Source organism: Temnothorax americanus, unplaced genomic scaffold, assembly GCF_048541705.1.
Source record: "Temnothorax americanus isolate GAGA-0224 unplaced genomic scaffold, ASM4854170v1 Scaffold9, whole genome shotgun sequence".
NCBI classification, from domain to species: Eukaryota; Metazoa; Arthropoda; class Insecta; order Hymenoptera; family Formicidae; genus Temnothorax; species Temnothorax americanus.
In genome coordinates this window covers 3,718,264-3,741,315 of record NW_027509812.1, presented here as the reverse complement: position 1 = coordinate 3,741,315, position 23,052 = coordinate 3,718,264, and the positions used below count along the sequence as shown (strand labels likewise).

General features: G+C 46.7%; 2 protein-coding genes across 6 annotated transcripts in view; one reads left to right on the top strand and one right to left on the bottom strand.

The window, feature by feature from the left end:
• Sty (sprouty signaling antagonist) overlaps positions 1-13,454 on the top strand; it is a 32,971-nt gene extending 19,517 nt beyond the window's left edge. Inside the window, exon 3 of the mRNA XM_077425109.1 lies at positions 11,179-13,454. Within this exon, the coding sequence (XP_077281235.1) occupies positions 11,179-13,058 (1,880 nt within the window). The 3' untranslated portion in view covers positions 13,059-13,454. The remainder of the gene's footprint in view (positions 1-11,178) is intronic.
• Positions 13,455-16,400: 2,946 nt separating this feature from the next.
• Positions 16,401-22,746, bottom strand: LOC143907858 (TIP41-like protein). Of its 5 annotated transcripts, none has more exons than XM_077424885.1 (8): positions 22,606-22,746; positions 22,102-22,286; positions 21,861-22,040; positions 21,552-21,774; positions 21,315-21,473; positions 19,502-21,077; positions 17,210-19,431; positions 16,401-16,962 (listed from the first exon to the last, which is right to left on the bottom strand). In XM_077424885.1, the coding sequence occupies exons 2-6, from the start codon at positions 22,275-22,277 to the stop codon at positions 20,880-20,882; spliced, it is 936 nt and encodes a 311-aa protein (XP_077281011.1). In that variant the 5' UTR covers positions 22,278-22,286; positions 22,606-22,746; the 3' UTR covers positions 16,401-16,962; positions 17,210-19,431; positions 19,502-20,879. The 5 variants fall into 5 exon arrangements, with proteins under 5 accessions (XP_077281011.1, XP_077281012.1, XP_077281014.1 ...); XM_077424886.1 differs by having other exon boundaries at positions 18,627-19,431; XM_077424888.1 differs by having other exon boundaries at positions 18,682-19,431.
• Between the last annotated feature and the right edge of the window lie 306 nt (positions 22,747-23,052).

Below are 23,052 nucleotides of genomic sequence, written 5' to 3'. Positions count from 1 at the left end.
GAATTCCGTAAGCACCGGGAGTTTTGCCGGCGTGGCGTGGCGCGGCGTGGAGCGGCATGGCGCGGCGGCAATGGCGCGGCGGCGCGGCGCGGTCATTGTGCAATTGGTTCAGCCGGCGCGGCAGGCACGCGAGTGCGCCTCCCTCGCGCGCTCGCACACGCGAAATCGGAAATGCTCGAAATAAACCTACGCTCTTTCTCGACGCTCTCTGACGCTCCGACGCACCGTTCGCGCGCACACGCTCTCCTCTCCGCGACTGTTAAATACCAAACGATTGTTGTCGAGCAACCAGCCCCGCTGCTTTTATACATATTTATTTAACATCAGATATATTCCATGTTGTTATATCGCGCGTCGGTATAGATCTCGCGCAATGTTTTTGCCACGACCCGATCCGATTAGTTTCGGTCGAATCTGCAAATTTTATCCCGCACCTTTAATTTATTTATTTCAATGATTCATTCTCTACTTTTATTCCAATCGAAATGTGCTGCGTGCGGTCGCTACTTTACTTTTAATAAGATTTGTGTGTACGTGACTGCATACGTTATTCGCTTTATTCTAGTCCAATTCTCTAGTCTAATTCACGCGTCTCGCCACTATAAATAAGAATGTTTACTTCCGTAATATTGCGTCATGTCTCGCCCTCAAATATTTATTAAGTTGACATCCTCGATGTTGCCTATAGGTATCACTATCATCTCGAGATATCTATACAATTTTGTTAAATATGAAAAGCTCCGCACGAGGAAGATGTTATTGAGATATTGCCAAGAAATATTCGTCTTAAGATTTCGCGCAAGTGTCTCACGTCTACACCTTGCGCGAAACTGTTTATTACGACGCCCGCGCCACGCCGCCGGCCTCTCGATTCATCCCTCTTATGCGAACTCCGATGCGACGCGGGTGTGGCTGTCTCTGTCCTCGCGATACGACACGACAACCGATACCCGCTGAAGGCTGCAGGCTGGAGGCTGCAGGAGGCTGGAGAACGAGCGCTGCTTAAAATGGCGCACCTTGCATCACGCGTCGATGTGCGCTACGCGATATATGTTGTACATCAATTATTCGCAGACGGGATATTTCACTTCATCATGCACCATTCAGTTAAATCTTTCCGGCGCGGCGCAACATTTATGGGGCCATCTGACCCATCGCAGTTTCTTAGCTCTCGTTGACCTCTTTTAGAGTCTTTAGAATCTAATGAAAAATTCAACATTTGTAGTATAACGAGACTTTTTCTCTGACGATCTGATTCTATTGTATTTACGTTCGTGAATTCAGGTACCGATTTAATTCCTGGATGTGTTTTTAATACCAAATTTCAGTATTTAAAATTTTTATCCAAGTCGAAATCTGTCTTATTTTTCGAAAGATCCAACTTGTTAAATGTGGGAAGAGAGGAGAGTGCCAGAGTCGCCAGAGAGCAAATGTCGGGGGAGGCTCTAAATGTCCGCGGTCCTTGTAAGTCGCAGCTATATTCATCTTTGGAGAATGCAGTGATGTGACATATTCGCGGGAGTAGAGTGTATTATCGAGAGGTAGGTGCGAGTTATTCTCGGCCAGATTTTTCGGCGTTAAAGAGAGTTTGGCACTCGTTTACTCGCAATACGACTAATTGTAAGCCAAGCGAGCCTTCCTTAAAGTTTATTCGGCTGTTTGCTCGTTTATTCGTTGTTCGTTGCTCGTTGTCCGCTTGTCTCGCTTAACGTGCCTGCCTGCCTGCCTGCCTGCCTGCCTGCCTGCCTGCCTGCTCGCTTCTCTTCCCGAATCAGCGATGTAGTGACGGATCGTCGAACCCTCTGCACCATGAGAATGCCCCGAGGTTTTTAACTTTTTATTTAACAGAAACGCAAAATCGAATAATTTTAAAAATCGGAAGAAAAATATACTTGCGATCTTTTCGACTTAAATTTCGTCCATGAAATATTGACGATACATCGCGATAATAAGCGTCGATCAATTAGATATTCAGCATTGCGAAAATAATTTAATTTTCATTGATAATTTATTCGTCCAATGACGATCGTAGTCGGGAACGTTACTCTCTATTCGTATACTCTTTTGAGAATGTTACTTGGAGAGAAACTAACTTCTGCCCGAGACATTTTTCTAATAATAATAACCACGTCATTTTTCCGGATATACGCTCCGAATCTCACAAGCGTTAACATATGTTTCGCATTGCGTACATTGGTGGCAAACATTGGAAACGTCCTGGCTAGGACGGCCGACTACCAGGAAGCGATAAGTCAAGAAGTTTTGGCTGGTTCGCTCGGGTCTCGGAGCCGTTTTGCCGGAGAAACGAGGAGACGGCATTTTAACGCCTGGTGCCAAACCTGTGGCGCAAGTGCGCATGCAAAATACCGAGAACGAGACCTCGCTGGCGAGGCCCCGACGTGCTCGTCTTTTGACATTCGACAAAAATCACTTTTGTTACGTCGGACTGAAAAATAAATGGACCTTCCACGTCCATTCGGGTTATCTCGCGGTTAGTCGGTCTATACAAAATAGTAGATAAGTAGTAGTAGACGAAGTATCTTGACAAAGTATCTGAGAGAGCGCTACATTTCAATTGTTTATTTCCCATTCTCCGAATTGCAATCCTAATTACAATGTAAATACAGGAAGAAGACCAGTTTAACTATCGCATTACTATCTTCCTGTATATAAGTTTCCGAATCATTTATTTTAGCATAACTTTAAAAGTCCGGATTGTTTGACGAGCTGTGGAAATCTAAACGACATGGAACGATATGGAAGATTTCATTCGTCATCTGTATACGTGTATCGATAAAGCTCTTCGAGATCGTACGAACGCTCGGGCTCGCGCTACACGCGCGTACGTCACTGCATTCACAGCGCTGCGGATGTGTCAGATTGGTGGGGGGGGGAGGAAAGGGAAAAGATGTCGCGGGGTGAAGAAAGGGGAATGAGTGGGAGCGACGTGCCCGGTTGCGCGAGCGGGTGCATGGCGGCGACGACGGTGGCGGGGCTGGGGGGTAGGGGGCAGGAGGCAGGGGGCGGGAGGGAGAGGGGGTTGGGGAGCAGAGGAAGCGAGCGAGATAGAAACGAGAAGCAGAGAAAGAGACGGGCGAGTATCGAGCGAGAGAGAAAAGATAAGGCAGCGGAGAGGGGAATGTCGGTGATACGGGTGCTCTGGTCAGACAGAGACGAGATGAATGAACGTGCATGTTTGCGCGCGCGTATAAGACGGAGAGGGAATGGGATAGAGCGCGAGAGAGAGGGAGTGAAAAGTAGGCCCACGAATGAATGAACGGTGCACGATGAGGATGGAATTAATGAGTGGGATAAATATAGAATCGAGTGGTGTGCTAGAACGAGACGATCGCGCGCTATTTCTCTCTTTCTTTTATCCACTATTGTGTTCTCTCTCTCTCTCTCTCTCTCTCTCTCTCTCTCTCTCTCTCTCTCTCTCTCTCTCTCTCTCTCTCTCCTCTCCCTGTTCTTTTCTACCCGCGCCCTCTGTTGGTCCCGGTCCCTGCACGCTCGCGAGCTCGCCTCGTTGCTCGCTCGTGCAGCTTGTCGTCCATGCCTGCGCGAGCCGCTAAACCGAGACCGAGAAGTAGTATGATCATCTCGAGAGATCGATTGCCTTCATGTACAATGCTTTTAATATTTAAAGTGACCTAGGAAAACGGAATTTCGCGAAGTCAAATTTGATCTAACGAGCCTAATAATTTCTTTCCCTTTTTTCTTCGATATATCCGTTTTAATATATGTACAGCTTACAAATGATTATATTATTATAATTTATCATTATTCTTATGTATTGTTATTTTTTTTAATCTTTGTTTATTTCAGTAGTTAAAATTCTTCCTAGAATGCCTATCCGTGGGTTTCGCTTTCCAGATGAAAATGGCGACGGGCATTTCGAGACATCGCGTCTCGTGTCGTACCGCGGAGAAAGAAAGAGAAAGGGAGAGTCTTTCCAAACATTTTCGAAATACCATAGCGCATGCTGAAATTCGACGTCACATCGCGTTACATCACTCATTGTGATGCTCTCTCTCTCTCTCTCTCTCTCTCTCTCTCTCTCTCTCTCTCTCTCTCTCTCTCTCTCTCTCTCTCTCTCTCTCTCTCTCTCTCTCTCTCCTTTCCCTCATATCCGATCGATAATATTCCTCGAAAAAATTGCCGGAAAAACGGCAGAGTAGTTAACGACGATCAACATTGACGTCGACAACGTCATCGTCGCGACCGCTACGCAGACGACGATGTTGTCTTGTCTATCGCACCACCACCACCACCACCACCACCACCACCATCATTATCGTCATCATCATCATTATCATCGTCGTCGTCATCGTCGTCGTCGTCATCGTCATTAACATTATCATTATCATCGTCGTCAGCATCGCAACTACTACCACCACTTGCTCCGTCTATCGAACGCAACCACGGCCGTCACTGTCGAGTCGCGCCGACGCCGTGTGTGACGGCGCGGCGGCGCGGTGCCGCACGGCAGTGACGACGTAGGTAATGTTTTCATTCAATCCGAAGCTTCAATGATAGCTTCCGTCCATTCATAAAAAGCTTCGTGTGCGTCGGCCGGCCCCGGGAGCGGCGTTCGCGTTGCGCCACGTTATCGCCAGATGGCGACGCCGTCCTATGCGCGAACGCCCGCCGTTCAAGAGAGTCCTTCCCTCCCTCCTCTCCCCGACGCTCCCTTGGCTGTACGCGCTCCTTTCCGCCTGCGCTCTCCCCACTTGCATCTCTTTTCACTTTTTCTCCTCCATCCCCGCGTCCGCCTGTCGCCATTCATGGCTTCCTTCCCACCGTCTCTCTTCCTGTTTCCCCTCCCTCCGCCTACGTTTCGTCCCGCTGGCTGCTTCGCGCGTTATATCCCTTTTCCTCTGCCTTTTCTCTCTCTATCTCCCTCTCTCTTCCTCTCTCTCTCCCTCCCTTCCTCCCCCCTTCCCTTCCCTTCCCACCTCTCTGACGTGCCCCCCTTCACCGCGTCGGCCGCCGCCTTTCCAGCTCGACTCGCTCGCGGCGTACCCATTGTCAGTCGTTTGTCGGCGGTCGTTGGGTGTGTTTCGTGATTCGTATCTCTATCTCGCTCCCTGCTCGCCGACTCGTTTCTACTCCAATATCCAGCTGTTGCCACGAGTTTCTTTGGACGAGAAAAAGTCTTCGTGGTCCGGTCGAGAGAGAGAGAGAGAAGGGGAGGGAGAGAAAGAGACTTCCGGAGGTCGGGAAATCCAAAGTGAGCGTGATCGTTACCGTGATGTAATCCCGTCCCGACGACTTGGACGAAAAGAATCACATCGAAAATACATCGATGTACATGATTCGTCCGAATTGAAGAATCGTCTGTCCGAAGGGAGAAGAGTACGTAGCGCGCGCGAGATTCTCGAGCCGCGTCGCGTGCAAGAACGTGCGGAAAGACGAGGAGGGAAGTGCGGCAAGTGCGGAATGAACGGAGGACGAAAGTGCGAGTAGCGGATCTCTCGCGCTCCCGTCGCGTCGCGTCGCGTCGCGTCGCCTCGCGTCGGGGAGTGCTCGCGGCTGCCATTCGGATCTCCCTCTCTATCCATTTCTCTCTTTCTCTCGCGGACGACGGCTCGTCTTCGATGCCGATGCCGATGCCGATGCCGTTGCCGTTGCCGTTGCCGTCGCCGTGCCAGGTCGAGAGAGAATGCGGACTCGACCGTCGCTACGAAGCGTCAGCCCGAATCTACGGTGACGACGGCGACTCGAAGAGCTCAGCGTTCTTTCGCGAGTGTCCGCTGTATGTGGATCGTTTTCGCCGTCTTCTCCCTCTCACCGCCAACTGTCTCAACTGTCGTCGCGATCGCGCGTGAGAGTGCTCAGAGTTCCGCTGATCCCGGATTCCCGGCGACCCCACGTCGGCCAAGACGGAACCCACGCCTCTTCTTTTCTGGCCGCCCGCTAGTCCTATGAATTTTCAGTAAGTCCTTCGTTTCCCTTCTCTGTTATTGAACGATTTAACATTTACTGCCTATTGTCGGCTCGCTGTCGGCTCGATGTATGTCAGGTCGCACACTTACAATTAGAGATGGGAGAAAACTGTCTTCCTCGAACTTAAACAAAAACAAAAAAAAAATACTTTGCAACTGCAAAATAATTTTTTTAATTTAAATTTTTAAGTACCGTAAGAGACAATGGTGGCGCAAGTCGCGCTTTCAATTTTCCTTCGATCGTTTTCGTAATTTTCAAGCGGTTTCTTTCTCTGCGCTTTACGCTGACGCAGAAATAGCAATTTTGGCAAGCCATTTCTTAGCAATTTGTGACTTTTTTTTCGTCGCTGCATAAACCCGAGAGTGATGTTAATTAGAATTTGTCTAATCTGCTTCTCAACCATGTCTGACAAACAATTGTTGTTGTATTTTTTCTTTTCAAGATTTCCGAGCAAGAATACAACCTTCCTTTTTTTTTTCTCACAATCAATTCGTTATCTTGCGGACCGGATGTACATCCGCTAATATCGAAGTTGCGACCGTAGTTCCACGGCGGCGGTTAACTGATTGTGAACTGTGAAGTCAGCTGAACGTCAGTTAGTTAATTAGTCAGTTGGGCAGTTTATTTTTCCAAAAGTTTTGCATCAATAGCGACATTAATCTCGAATTAATCTGCATCTGAATTATAAATTTAATTAGCTCACCGCGCGGGACTCTCTCTCTCTCTCTCTCTCTCTCTCTCTCTCTCTCTCTCTCCCTCTCTCTCCAAATGGTAGTCTTGCATCACGAGGCAGAGATGTGACGAGGGGGGGGATTTGAGACTAAAAATTGTCAATTTAACTACGAGGCAGTTGCAGTGTTCCAATTGACGTCGACGGTTGTTAGAACTTGTAGAAATCCTCGTTACCCGCGCTTCTCTCGGGTAACGCGCTATCTTTTGTATATAGACGCGCGAGACGGGATGGAAGACTCAACGCCGTAATCGTAATAATCACGCGCGCGCGTGCGGGCGACTCTGATTATAACATTTATAACACGCCGCTCCGCGTTACCGCGTATCTGGGCAACGAGAGCGTGTCGACCGTGAGCAATCGACTGTGGTCCACAACGAATTTCACGAGATTCCAGCAATCGTACGGATTTCTACGTGCAATTACGCGCCGCGCAGAGAGAAGGAAAGACCGCGCGTTATCATCGTCCCGTGCAATTGAAACTCGTTAGCGGATCGCGCTACGCACGAATCTGAAACAGCCGGGGAAACAGATAACGGGAAGAAGAACCGTATCCGGCCTTATCGCGCTCGTTTCCGAACGGAATTAAAGGCCGCTGTATTAAAACGTCGGGATTCATGAGTTGGCATCAAAGGAGCTTTATGCGCGACGTTCTAGCGCTGGCTAGTCTCGATGCGACAGATAACGGGTTTGATGGGCGGGGGAGAGGGGCAAAAAGGCAGAGTGAACGAGTCTCCGCGTATTCATAAGGCTCACATTTTAAATACACAGTCCCCTACTCGAAATCCGTCTTGTAGATATATATCTTAATGTATAATCGTATATCTCGTTGCGATTTATAAAATGACTCGATAGACGTTCCTCTGTTCTCCGCACTTGAAAACAGTTTTGGATACGCTAAACCTCTCGTTGGACACCCCTCCTCTCTCTCTGCCTATCTTTCCCTTCCCCTTTCTAAAATCCACAGGAAGTGCGAAATTTTCTACGAGTTTACAACATTGCCGTATGAATTGAATACATCACGCGACATCATTTCTTTTTCAAGGCTTCATAGTCTTTTATGAACGCGCTCTTGAGACAAGTTTTCCAATTTAACAAAATCTCTGAATGATATTGCTTCTTGTCAATTACGACAATTGCTAGGACCTATTTTGCTCGAAGCCGGATAGTTTATCTCACCCCAAGTTTCCAGGGATTTACAAAATTTTGCGATAATATTGCTACACGCGAATTATTATGGTTCACGATCGAAGACGTTTCGTAAATATTCCGAAATTCTTTCGATTTATCGGTGTATTTAATCAGAACTTGCTAGCGCGACGGTTCGTTGGTTGTATGTACATATATATCTAGACCGCGGAGGAAACCGATATCGGAGGAAGAACTTATCCGTTCTCTTATCGTGGACGTTTCCGACTAGCGTTAAAAACTGTTTATGCCGCGCGCGCGACGACGGTGCTAACTGCGCATGGTGCGCGTGCATTCACGTAACGTCGTGCTTTTTGCTTCGTTTGCTCGATTTAAAATCAGAAAAAGCTCGTCTCGTAAATCGACGATATATTCATCGATTTACGAATAATATTCGAGCGTCACGCCGCACGCTTGCCGAATTATTTTCACGTCTAACTTTCACGTCGCGACTATTTGTCGATTGTCAATTATAACTTCTTTTTTCAGAATTATACGCGATATAATAAAAACATAAAAAACGATGATTATTCCAACTTGGCGCGACGATGATATATTCTTTGCTTCTTTTTTGCGCGACGTAATATAATGTTCATTAGGAACTCGACAAACATGCAATGTAGCACGCGGATGTTGTCGCGCATAATCATCGCGCTCTCATCATTTGATTTATCGGAAATTTTCTACAAACTTGTTTCGTTTCACGTACGCGCGACGCGAATTATCGATTCATGATCGATTCGGCATTCGTCTAATCGTCACCAGGAAAATCCGCCAAGATGATATATCTGCGACGAAAAAATAATTCAAATATCTCCGCGAATCAGGAAAGAGTTAACAACGATCGGATCGATAAATAGCCGTGGCGTAAAACCACGTGGGAATAAATTGATGCGAGTTAAACCGTATTCCTCCATAAGAAGAAAGGGTCGGACAATTTATCAAGTTACGCGCTAGTGAATAGCGTGTTACTTGGGATTGTGATTTCTCCTACACTTGACACTCTCTCTTTCTCGTTCTCTCGCAATCGATTATGCTGTTCTCTCTAATTCGTGTTCCCTTTCACCGTTTAATTCCTTTCGTATTCAATCTTTTCGTATTCTTCAGTCGCCAATTCTATTCGCACATTCGACCGACTATTCGGCGGATTTCGGTCGAAAGGCATTTTCGCGTCATCTCACGCGCGGTGCAGGGACACGCTAGATTCAGCGAAATTATAATCGAACCGGGAGGAGAACGTGTCGAAGCGCGCCCCAGCCGCTCTCTCGCCGAGCGCTCGCTCGCGAAACGCTCGTCTTATCTGTGCGGCGCGGACGGCTGGCGCGGAGTGGTTAAAAGCTTTGACCTATGGCAGTCGGTCGACGATAGCCGGCCCGTGCATTCCACTCCGAGCGCACCCTTTCTGAATGGCCCGCCTGTTTCTCGCCGTGATCGCTCGACGCTCGGCGCTGCTCCGCTCCGTTGCCGCGACGACGACGAACGAGAACCGTCGCCCGCCGCTGGCATCGTCTAGCGCTCGCGAGTGGCGCAAGTCGAAATTTTCACATCGAATGCATTAATAAAGCCTCTATGGTGATTTTTAAATGATCGTAAGCGAAGAGAGTTCGCGGCGTAAACGAGATATTCGTTGGGCAACGTCCGAGGGTTTTATCCACGATTCGGTATATCGCGCTTGCAAGGAATAGATCCTTGAGAAGAGACAATCATCGATGTATGATGGATGGATGGATGTTTTCGGGGTATTCGAGATTCACGCGCCTCGTGGTCGCGGCTCGAAAACGCGTCGCACGCGGTAACGCATAAGTGGAACGTTATAACTCCGATTCGAGCGAAAACGGAACAGGCGTCCCCCAAGATTTTCGAGCCGGATCGATATAGTCGCGTCGGGTCGCCGCGAATCGAAGCGCACTGTACACCAGAGGAAACGACAAAGTGGAGCGACTGATAAAACGAAGCGCCGCCGCGGAGGAAACTCGCAGAGAGCGTCCACGATTAATGATCTCGATATATACGCACGATTCTCGGAACGTGGGTAATAATCGGACGCGCCTCGAAAGCTGAACGCGCTGGGAATTCACTCGTTCGTGTTTTACGAGTTGGTCGCGGAATCTAATTCTACTACGCCATTCCTCGACCATGCCGTCAATCGCCGTGGCTCACAGGTGAATGAGCGAACGACGTGTACGCTCGCGTGTGTGTGCGCGCGCGGATAATCGATGTAACAACACATATACATGCAGGTTCGCGCGTAACTCGGGAGTGGCACTCGTAGAGGAGTACGTTCTCGAGGAGAACGTTTAAGAGTTTGTTCTCGGAAAGTAACGCCCGGCTCTTTCAGTCTCCATCACTCTTGGCCCTCAATTTCCTCATTTCTCAGCTCTCAATTCCGATCCTCGCTTTCTTCTTTTTTCTTTTTTTGATTCTGAACCCTTCATTCTCACCTCGTACGGTAAATGTCGCATATTTAATGGTCAGATACCGTAGAGCAAATCCTTTTTCACGTTACAGACGCAATCCCAACGCCGAAATGCGATAGGCATAACGCATAACGCCATTGGGACGTTTCGCTTTCCGCTTTCCATTTGCCCGATTTGCCGAGAGTACAAAAATGATAAGTTCCACCCGCACGGCTTTAGTCGAGGTAAAAGCGCGCTGTCGAGGACGCGATCGGTCGCGCTCGAACGAGACTCTCCCGGTTCTTCCACGTTGTGGGCGCCGCGAGTGGGTTGACGACCACCGAATCGAGAACTCTGCCGCGCGCGGCCCACTCGTACCGCGCTTTCGCCCACGTAGAAACGGAACCTCTTTTCGTGACCGCGTAGGTGCTGACTGCTGAGATCTGACACCTCGCTATACCCCGTCGTCATTGTCGTCATCCTCGCTCGGCCATTCCAATTTTTTCCATTTTCGAAAATTCAAATCAAGAACTCTCCCCAGAACTCTCTCATTAGAATTCTCTCCGCACTTGGCAACTTCTCTCACCTGTGAATCTTGGCTTTCAATTCCAACACTGTTTCTCGTTGAAATATCTTGGAAAGATCCTCGACTATAAAATTATACCGCTTTTTTTAATTTTTTTTTTTTTTAGAAAGAATATTCGTTATTGGAAAGAACTTATTTAAAAAAAAAAATATTTAATGTAAATAATATAAATAAACATTTAATAAAATAATTGCTTAGAAAAACTTTAGCATTTTAAGGATATCTATCGAAATGCGGTGCTAAGATAGGTAGATAGCTAAAATAGTTGGCTCATATTCCGCACCTGATCTGATCGAGTATATAACACGACTTGTTGGTTGTGATGTTTTCAGGTGGGGATGAAGCGCGTGTCGCGAGGGCGAGAGGAAGCGGACGCGGAGCATTACCGAGCCCCATCCTCGCTAATGGAACGCCCTCGTCGAGAGTGTCACCACCTCGCGCGGGCTGGGCAGTGCGGATTACCGAGGCGACACTTACCCCAACGTCAAATCAGCGTCCATCGGTTCCAGATACACCGACGACGTCCGTCGAACGATGGGCTAGCGAGCGGACGGCACCAGTTTGGACGGGTCGTGCCGCAGCATCGTTGTCAGCAGCAGCAGCAACGGCAACAAACACACGAGGAGGATCATTCTCCGCAGCAGATCGAGGATCAGCTAGCACGGCTGGTATCCGCCTCGAGCATCGTCGAGTCGAGGAGAGGGAGGAGTTGGAGGCGACGAAGAAGGTGGAGCATTGGCAACGGCAATATTGTCAGGATCAACAGCAGCGGCGTCATCTCGAGACGCCAACGTCACAAAGTCCAGGAGCAGCGGGACGTTTAAAACTGAGCGATCGGCCGATGTCGCGTAACGATGCGATATCGCCGCTCACGCGGTCTCCCTCCTCGCGGGCAAACATTGCCGCAGGCGACGACTGCGCCAACGGCGCCAGCGAGGACGCGGACTCGCGTCTCGTCTTCACCGGGACGCGCGTGCACGATCACAGCCGGCCGTTACCGCCGCCGCGGTTGCCGCTCGTGCACGTGACGTCGACGTCGATGCCGTCCGTGCCGCCGCCGCCACCACCACCGCCACCTTCGGCGTCGCAATCGGTACCGGGGTCTCCGACGCCCCGCGTGGCACCGCTCACCATGCCTCTCACGCCGTTGTCGAGTTCCTTTCGAAGCAGGCCGTCCCTGCGTCGCCCGCGGAACGTAGAAATGTCACCGAGCGACGCCAATTCCAGAGGTCTGCTTTCGCCGTCGTCCACGGACACGACGATAACGACGATAACGACGATTGCGACGTCGCCTAGGAGCCCGATCGGCGAGGTGAGCCTTGCCACGCCACGGCCGGACGGCGAGAGGACCATCAACGAGTACGTCGAGGCACCGTTCGATAACTCGCGCTGCAATCAGGAACGACGCCTCGATGTCGACAGTAAGACGGCCGCCGACTGTCCTAAAACCGAGAGGAGGCATCATCACCATCGTCACCATTCTCATCATAGAAGTCACGAACGTGCCACGGTGGTGCCGACGCATCGAGCGCGCGGTCGCGCTAAGAATCAGAGTATACGCGGTTTCAGCGGCGCAGCGACCGGCGCTTCTCCTGTCGCCACGTCGACGAACGCGGCAGCAACGAACGTCGTCACGAAGCAGCCGGTCTCCTTCACCAAGGAGCCGGCCAACACGATTGGCACGAGGACCTACGATCCGGCTGGTCTGTCGATCATATGCGACTTTTGCGGTAGATGCCGATGCGAGTCGTGCCGGGAGCCGCCTCCGCTGCCCAGCAAGTGGCTCTGCGACAACACGTGCCTCTGTTCGGCAGAGACCGTTCTAGACTACGCGTCGTGCCTATGTTGCGTCAAGGGCCTCTTCTACCACTGCGTGGACGGCGGCAATGGCGGTAGCGTCGCCAGCACCATGGACGGCCAAGTTGCCGCGACGAGCTGCGCGGATGAACCGTGTTCCTGCACCGGTAACCGCACGGCGTCCAGGTGGACCTGCCTAGGCGCCTTAGCGCTGGTGATGCCCTGCCTGTTGTGCTACTGGCCCCTCCGAGGTTGCGTAACCCTCTGCGAGGCGTGCTACGCGCGTCACGCTGCGCAGGGCTGCCGTTGCAACACGAACGCGATCGGTAGCAGGCATCACCCCATCACCAGCGACATCGGAGACTCGAGGGACCCGGAGAAGAGGCTGTTGGACCCAGTCACGCCGGAGCCTTGAGCGGAAAGGCCTATCTGTGTGGAAATGCCGCGTGTTTTCCACGTCTCAGTGACCGGAACAAGATGGAGAAATCCAGAAATATATAGGACCCCGCCCTGATGGACATATCGGACGTGTGTGAGGGAGGGGTCAGAGGGAGCAAAAGCGAATTGCATCAAGTACAAGAACTGCATTTAAGTCGAGGAGAACAATATCGGATTTTGACGAACCTGTACGTTTGTCGCTGCGAATGTCTTTATTTATTATTCTCCATGAAAAGTGCGTGCGTATGTGTGGTACGAATGCTTGTGTGTGTTCACGCTTGGTACGTTTCTGCATGCATGCGCGGGCGCGCGCGCGCGCGAGCGAGAGAGAGAGAGAGAGAGAGAGAGAGAGAGAGAGAGAGAGAGAGAGAGAGAATGAGTGAAAGAAAGAAAGAGTAATGTACGAAAGGAGTCTGTGCCCGTACGTGTGTTTGTGCGTGTTTTTGCGTGCGCGAACGGTAGAGAGGAATAAAGTACGCGAGTAGAGCGTATCGTCCAGACATACCACTTACACATAGATAATTCTATACATAAATGAATTATACGCATTGTACTACGCGCCGAGTGAAATCGAACGAACGGTAATATATCGGGGTCTGGGGCAGGGGGGAGGGGGGAGGGATTACATACACCCACAGAGTAAAGAAAAAAAGCTAAAGTATATATATATATATATATATATATATATGTATATATATAGATAGATAGATAGAAATGTATATTGTATATTATGTTTGTATAAAGAACAAACTTTTCTACGGTTAATTTATTTGCGGCTGTAACGCTAAGCGTATGGTTTATGATAGAGCGAGAGACGATTGATAGAATGAAGGGAGCAGAGGGGACAGAGAAACGTAAGCAAATTGTACCAATGACGTATACGCATAGACCAATGTGGCCGCTGAGTCAAACCCTGCTATAGCATGGCGAAAGTTTTCTGACGGTAGAAGAGATGGGAAAATAGAGGAAAGAGAGCAAGAGATAGAAATAGAGTTTTAAATTTTGATTTTTGTGTTACGACATGATTTATAAGTAATGGCGCTAAAAATCTATGGTTGCACGAGCAGGAAAGACTCTGGAGGGAGATATGCGAGGCGAAAAATAGCGGAGACCCGCGCAGATTGTCGTGTTTTCCTATTTTGTTAATGTTTTCTCCAGTATTATCTAGTCCTATGCGAGTATCCTTTTTATCAATTAGCGTTTGTCATTTAAAAACGGGCTATACAGCCATACGTATACGCGCGAAAATGGAGTCGCGAGAAAGAGGAAACCGCCCGCTATCCCCCCCCCCCCAGCTCTCAACTCCCATCCCAGTGATTTCGTTAGCTATAAATAGAAACTTGTGTTAAGATCGGTAACATCGCAGACCAACTCGTACTCGCTTTTTTCGCCGATCACGGCAAATAGTAAATCCATTTTTTCTCTTTATTTCTCTCTCTCTCCCCCCTCCCTCTCCCTCTCTCCCCCCTCTCTCTCTCGGGACATTGGGTGCAACTGGTGCATGATTTTAACATTAAAAATTATTAAATTGTACGAGTTATTATGTTATTCACGCATATACGTGCATGTGTAGGAAGAATAAAAGTTTAACGAAAATTTTGTACTTCTACACGTATATCGGATCACTTGAATATAATACGGTTTTATGTTCTCGGCGGTTCTGAGTAATCAATCGCGTAATCAAAAGATAAAGAATTGACCTCGCAGGGACATGGCAATATGGTTATAATGTTAAACGCTGATATGCACTGGGCAATTATTCTTTATTAAAAATCACCCGCATCAATTTGTCGGAAGAAAATCGCACATGGCGAGTGGTTTTCCCCTTGAGCGATATTCCTCGACGCGAATATCTTGGCGCGGATTGGAAGTCGATCGATCGGAGTGGGGTCGTAAGACTCGGTTTTAGCATTTCAACGCAAGGCGTGGGCAAATGATTGTGTGTGAGCGAATGCTCGGATATAACTGGGTCGATTGCATGGGCAAAATAATCGCGTAAGAACGAAAACGAGCCGAGGAGCAATATCACTGCGGACAGGTATGCGGGAAGAGGTGTCACGATAATTCGAGCAATCTGTTGTTGAACGCGCTCAAGGAAAACGTGCTCGAATTGGAGTAAATTGAGCATTTTCTCTCTCTCTCTTTCTTTCTCTCGATGGTTCGCTCACCCTTCTTTCGCGAAGGGCGGGCATTGAGACCACGAGGATAAGAAAAGCATGATGGGACAGCACGAAAACAGCGTTATGGCCTCAGCGCGAGAACGTCTAGACGGTGCGAAAAGGCGTAACGAGGTTTCTAACGAAAGATGAATGCGATATGACGGAGGAAAACACCGAATTGAGTAAATGTGAAGCGATGCGAGCCGAGTTAGTTAGCCTTGGTCCTTTCGCGATTCGCGAGTCTTGACGATCACGGTCCTCCCAAGCGTTCTAAAAAGCATTTCTTCGTTTCAAGTGAGGAAACGAACAAATGGTTTTCCAGTCAAGCCACCGAACGGCATCTGGTCTTCGGACGGATTTTTAGAGTCTTTTAAATCACACACATCGGCCACACGGTCTTATCTGGTAGTTTAATTGGTGCCTCGTCTCTTTTCGATTTTTAATTCGATTTACTTCCGGATAGAATCAGAACCGAGATTCACGCATGCATCACAACGTACTCTATGACAATGTGTTCTATTTTATTTCGCATGCTTTTTCTTTTGGCGTCGATCACGTGGTCGGCGAGATTTTATCTCGGTTGACTCGACTCGAATTGAAACTGGACGTGGACGTTCGCCGAGGACAATGCGATTGCACACCGATCGACTAGCGAAGGCGCGAAAGGACACGAAGGCGTGAATGGAACGCGAGTGCGGGTGTTTATGTACGTGTGCATGTATGAGTATGCGTATGCGCGCGTTTATATGCGCGCACGCGGGTATGTCTCGTTAAGCGAAAGAAAAGAAGTTTTTATTAATAGTAAGTCTATACGATCTGTATATGTCTTGTAAATATATATATACATACACATACATATATATATATATATATATATATATATATATATATATATATATATATATATGTATATATAATGCATAGATATGTATATACTTGTGCATCTATATTCGGCATGTCGAGCAGAGAAATCTGCGAAGACGTGTTTAACCATCCCGCCAATTCGATTCTTTTACATTAAGCTCTTCATTTTCATTTTAAAGCACGCGATGTAATTGCATTTTACAGAATGTAATTCCGATAAAGTACCGTTAGGTTTCAAGAAAAAATATAATTCGATAAATGGATAGGTAAGGCGTAACAATTTTGAATCTGAAGAGTCTAGGTATATATTCTGTATTATAATGCTGTTCTTATTTAACTACATTTCCTTTCTGAATATATACATACGTGATGATCTAAAAACAGACCATTTATTTTAACTTTTGACATCAAGTTGAGCTTTTGCTCAACGTTTTATTATTTATTTCATTGCAAAACTTGGGCATACATCGTTCTTACGACAAGACATCTTGGGTGCGAGAACAGTCGCGATGGGATAGAAGAATAGATCAATAGAGAGTAGACCGTTGGATATTCCGGAGAGATGACCGGTGCATATCATAGACTTGAAGGAGTATGATTTGTCGTTGCTGTCGTTGCCATCGTTGCCATCGCCAAGAAGCCGCGGCGAGAGTCTGCTTCTGCTCTGTTTGCTTTGCAGCCGATCGACAAGGCGATCATTACCAAGAGGTCCCAGATCGTCATCAGCGGGCAATTGGATACACTGTGGCGGGCGGCGAAGGAAGCGAACGGATGTAAGCCCGTTAGCCCGGCTGCGGCGCGATGCAGTTCAATGTAGTTCTTCTGTATAAACGTTCGTTGCTGCCACCGCCACCGAGTCTGTCGAGGAAGAAAATCGAGATAGAGCGGTATAGCTGTACGAAGGGTTAACGGCAGGATTGTGACACGTCTTGCGCCACATGGGCGTAATTAAAAAAAAAAAAAAAAAAAAAGAAAGAAAGAAAAAGAAATTACAAGTGCGTACGTAAATCAAGTATAAGATGCGACCCTCTGCGCGCACTTAGGGATACTTTAGTATTAACAAAATAATTGGTCGATTTTGTTTTAGCTGAGTTGGAACGGATACCTTTTTCGAATTTTAATTTTCAATGTTAACCAGGCGTGAACGCGAGACTTAACCGGAAGACAAAATCTCATTACGCTCATTACGCCCTTGTTTTTTCACCGTTGATCATTGTCAGCGTTGTTTCTCCCAGAAATCGATATATTTGCGAGATCATGACACAAAAGTAACGTCTTTATTCTGCAAGGAAGTATTATCTAACGATATTTCTCGACCGGTGATTCGCAGGTGCATGACTGCATGGTATATATCCCGTGTTCGAAATTATCGACCAGAGATCTCGCTGGGGCGACGACATCGTTAACGAAAGTCGAAAAACAGCCAGCCGGCCGTCCATCCGCGCGTTCGGCGTCTCTTTCTCTCGTTCGGGACCGATTTGTGACGCCGCGCGTTAATCGAGGGGAGAGAGAGAGAGAGAGAGCGTAAGGGAGGAAGAGGACGGAAAGAGGTCCGGACACGCGTGACGAGCCGAAAATAAGAAGAGAGCAAAGTGGCCGGCTGGTCCAGTGGTGTCATGTGACCGGAAGTGGCATTCCTTCCTCGCCTCCTCCCGTCCCCTCCCACCACCGTCGTCTTCCACGAAGGCTCGAAGAGCCAGTACCAGGCCTCCCTTTTTCATCTCCCCTTCCTCCACACCTCGTTCGTTCTCCCCTTCGTCGGCGTCCCTCGTCCCTCGTCCCTCTCGTCGTGTTGTTACTTATCCCTTCCTCCACGCTCGAACGACGCAGCGACAACGGAAAATTGCCCTCTCTTAGCAACTCGTTAAAGCATGTCAAAAGACATTGGGGCATCACGAGAAACGTCGACAATGGATTTCCGCGTTTAAAGCGCGATGTCGAGATCTTGTGAAAATCATTCGGGCGGACCCTTTCTCCCTTTCTCACCCTTCTCAACGTGCACGACCCGCGTGACGAGGTCGGATAAACGTGGGAGTCTGGATTCCGTAGTTCGCTTCGTCGCGCGATTGTCAATAAATCTGTTTCCAATCGCTGTGTATATCTTACACGTACATAGTACGTTATATACAGCCTTTTGCACTTAATATAAAATAATTATTCATCCGGACTCTTATATGTTGAAAAAAAGAAAGCGAGAAAAGATATTGTAAAAATTTAAGATATAGAAAACTTGGCTCAAAAGAACGATTTCATCTCTGACGATATTAAGGTATTATTGTCTATGACTTGAAAACGACAGAATGAAGGAATGAACGTTACATCTTACGTATAATCGTATATCACGTTTTTATCCTTCAACTGCTAAATTGCAGGAAGACATCGATCTGGTTTCAAGGTATCGAAATAGGAACCTGCGAGGTGACATAACGTTTTCATTCTTTCGCGAATTGCCGCGATAAGATCCCGTACTTCCCGTCCCCGTTTCGCGATATGAGGGAGGACAGAAGGGAATCTGACAGAACCTCGTCAACCTCGTTACGTGTCGCCGTCGCCGTCGTCATCACCGATGTCGCGCACCTTGGTTCTGCTATTCAAAGGTCGCTACGTGCCACCGCGAGCACGCACCACTGTCACGGACAAAGACCTTCGACGAGTCCGACTCTCCCGTCTCCGGCGCTCTTCGATGTCATCTACGGCGGCGACGGTAGCATGAGCGAGTGGACACGAGCCTAATTTTAGGGGCTCCGCTTTGCGTCCGTCTGACGCGAAGGAAGGAAGAAGGAGAAGAAGACGGAAAGGAGACCTTTTTCTCGGACGGATACAGTAGGGAACGGGAGAGTGAGAGTGAGAGAAAGAGAGAGAGAGAGAGAGAGAGAGAGAGAGAGAGAGAGAGAGAGAGAGAGAGAGACAAGAAACCCGCGTACGGTCGACGTCAGCGTGATGTTTTCGCGACGAAGCCGGCCGCGAGTATTCTATATTAAACTCCGGGCGCGGACGCGAGCAAAACTATTGCGAAACGGACGCCTTGATATTTTCGTTGCATCGCGCGAGTAACTGCTTCCGGCCGAGTGTTCTCTGTCTCTCGACCGGAGCACCGGAGCTCTCCCCCCTCTCTCTCTCTCTCTCTCTCTCTCTCTCTCTCTCTTTTCATCGCTCGCTCTATGCTCTTCTATTCTCGCTACTACGTCTTGTCATCACTCCGTCTTTTTTCCTCTTCGTTCTCCTCTTCTCCTTTTTCTTTTTCCCCGTCTCTCTATCTTGTCTCGACCGTCCTCTTCTGGATCGACGGGCGCAGACGGGCATGCTTCTTCAGCCGGCCGGAAACACCTACGCACCCGCTGGTAGCGTGTGAGAGCGCTATAAGGTGGGACGGAGGCAATAGGATAAGCCTACTCACGAGAGACTGCTGTCGTCGACGACCTCCTTGCCTCTTGCTCTTGTTGCGTTTCTTCCTCCTCCAGCCTCCTCCTCCTTTTCCTCCTCTCGTTCTCCTCGCCCTCTCGCCTTATCGTCGACCCGTACGATAGAATTCACCCAAGTTTCTTGCGGCCGCGAACCACCGTGGAAGTCCGAAGACGGCCCAGCCCGAAAGTCGCGACCGGTCAATTCCCTCGGTCTCTTTTTTCCTTGCTCCTTTTTCGTTTGACATTTATTTTCTACTTGATCGGTAGAGAAAACGAGTGGACGCGATGGTGGAATACGGACTGAAGCCCTTCGAGCGGAATCTAATCCAAGAGACCAAGGCCCAGTCGCGCTTCCTTTGACATTCGTTCCTCAGGCCGATATCTTTCTGGTCCAGGATCAATCGAGCAATTCGTGTGAACGTGTGAATGTTTTTACCAAGTCTTAACAGAAAAATAACGCTAGAGACTTTCCGTCGATTTAAATTTGCAACAAGTGCAAATTTCGATGTGCGAGATGCGATAAGCGTGCCCAAGGCCCAAGTCATACAAGGAACAATGGGCAGATCTTGAATTACCTTGACATTACCTAAGACCTATAAGACATTATTTTTTCGACAAAGACAAGAAAAATTTCAGCTTCCAGAAAGAAAATCCGCCTACTTATTTTCAGCCTACTGAGATTCTGATATATCGTAGATTTAAATAAAAAGAGAAATAAGCAGAACATATGTGACTACATATTTTAATGCATTTTATAAAATTAGATGATAAAAGAAATCACAATGTGTGTGTTCTGTTTCAATATTTAAATTGTATTATAAAATGATTTTTCTGTACTTTTATATTTCTTAAAATCTATTTTTAAATACCGGTATAAACTAAAGTTCTAATTTCACAACGCCCCGTTCTGCTGTCTCCGTTCTGTCTCTGTTCAAACGTGAGATTTTTCGTGCTCGAGGTCACTTGAAGGTCGTGTCAAAATTCATTGTATTCTTCTCATCGCTGATTGTGACGCCGCACGAGTAAGCGTATAGTGCCAATCGAGAAACACGTTGTTAAACAAGTTAATTCGGCAGTTTTGCTCAAGTTTTTATTAAAAATCAGGTGAAAGAGAAATATATGATACTAAAGTGACAAGCATGATTACGATCAATCGTGATGAATTCTTAACATTAATTTCAGATAAAGAGACAATAAAACTTTCTTATATTGTTTTTTGATTTCGATCTTTAAAATCATACGTATTCGCGAAATGTTCAAGCAAGAATTAATGATTTGAGTATGATAATAAATTTCGTATCATTTTTTTTACATTTATCGCGCGCGCACGACAAAATTACACCGTACAACATCAAAACCCTAGCGCAAGACTTAGGTGATGGAACTGTCTGCCGTATGTTCATCAGATTGTACTAATTTCTTTTCAATCATAGTCTCATTTTGCGCAGTTGTATCTTCGCGTAATTTAACTTCTTCTTTTTCAGGTACCATTAGTTTATCGTATCGACTTCCAGTTAATGGCAAATGAGGTGCTATTGCGCTTGGTTCCAGGAAGAGTGCCGGCGAAACCTTACGGAGAAATAATATATTTTAACTCCCTATACTTAATCATCGATACAGAATTGTTCAAGACTTTAATTATTATCAATTCCAAGTCAACTAAATAGTCAGAATAATGACATGTGATATATTCATACATATTACACAACTACTTTTAACATTAAAGAAATAAATTTGACGATGCTTTTAATATCTTCGTTTGAAACTTGACAAGGAATATGGATGTCATCGTGCTGTATTACTTACACGAATATCTTTAACTTTAGCTTCTCGTGACGTAAACTCACGTAATAAGTAATTTTTCCCAATTTCATGGTAAATACGTGTATCATTTATTCTTAGCATTACATTGTCGATTCTAAGAAAATATCGCAACAGTATAAAAAAACTGCCAGGCATGACTCTCTACGGAAAAAAAGAATCAAGAGATATGAAATGCAACTTTGCGGCACATTATTACAAGTATATTATGAGATAACTTACAATTTTGACTGAACTCACTGCAATGCCATTGTCATGAAGTTCATCTTCAAATAATGTTAAATCGTGATAAAACATAATCTTATCTCTCTGTTTTAATTTATCCATATCAATTCTCTCATTTGTTTCTTCGACTTTAAAGCCGGATGTTGTACCGGTATAGTTGGTAGTAAATGTCCAGTCAAAAGGCTTGATCTTTTCTTCTAGATATTCACTACTTTCTGATCTGTCAATATACGTGTAAATAGAAAAAGTATATTTATAAAAAAGTATGTAAACTTATTAAGTTTAAAATAAGTATTTTGCACATACCTCGATTCCTTCCATGCTTCCGCACAAGCAAGCTGTACATTGATCTTTCCATTGGAAACATATCTTAGAGCATCCAAGGCATTAAATTGCAGCGACGCTCCATTCTGATGCTTGAGGGATAACACATTATTGGGAAACACCATGTCTGGCATATGTGGCAATTCTAACGCATTGCTATATCTACAAGAATGAGAGTTACATTTCTGGTATTATGATATTTACAAGATAACGAATAACATACACGCAAAATTGACAGGCATTTGCGTTGGTACCGCAGCCATCCTCGCTCTTGGAACACTTTGAATGGAGTATGTGAGACTGGGTATACTTGATACGCCACGGAGGACAAACATGTTCCTCCTCGTTTACCGGTAGCCTTAAAATATCGATTCCACCGTGTACTTTTATAGCTGTCATTACCTAAAACTAAACAAGACTTGGTATATGAAGAAAAACTTGAATTAACATAGGTTAGATAGAAATCAAACTCAACAATTAGACATCTATATTTAATATATCCCGGTTTTAATGCTTTTGTTCAATTGTAGCATGAAAGTTAAATGTGTATATATATTAGACGTTGCAAATTAATACCAAATTAATTACTATTAGAACAAGCATTTATATTGCCTACTTATAAAATACTACAAAAAATCAGAATTCAATTTTTTCGATAAATTAAATTAAATTTTTAAGAAACACTGATGTTCTGCTCATTATGTTGATTTATTTTCATTATATTTACATTATATCAGCCGATAGTTTTAGCAGTTCGTATATCTTCTTCGTGCGTTAGATAACTTAACCTCACTCAATTCGTATCACGAATGACACGAATCACGAACCAAAGAGAAGCCGGAGAGAGGCCATCCCAGGCCATCCTGACCCCCGGCCGGCCTTTTTCGTGGGACGTGGGACGTGAGACCGTCGAAACCCCCCTAGAACAAATTGACCAATCACATTTAAACAATTCGGCCATTGACCAATGCGATTGGTTAATTCTTTCTCCGTACAAGAGGCCTGCTGTCAGAGAGAAGAATGAGAGGCGCAATGATGGCGATTTTAGGAGCTTTCCAGCAAGCGACACAACTCGACACAAGTATCGTTTTATCTTTGTTGCTCATTACCAAAAAAGAAAGATAGAACGATACTTGTGTCGACCTGTGTCGCTTGCTGGAAAGCTCCCTTTATT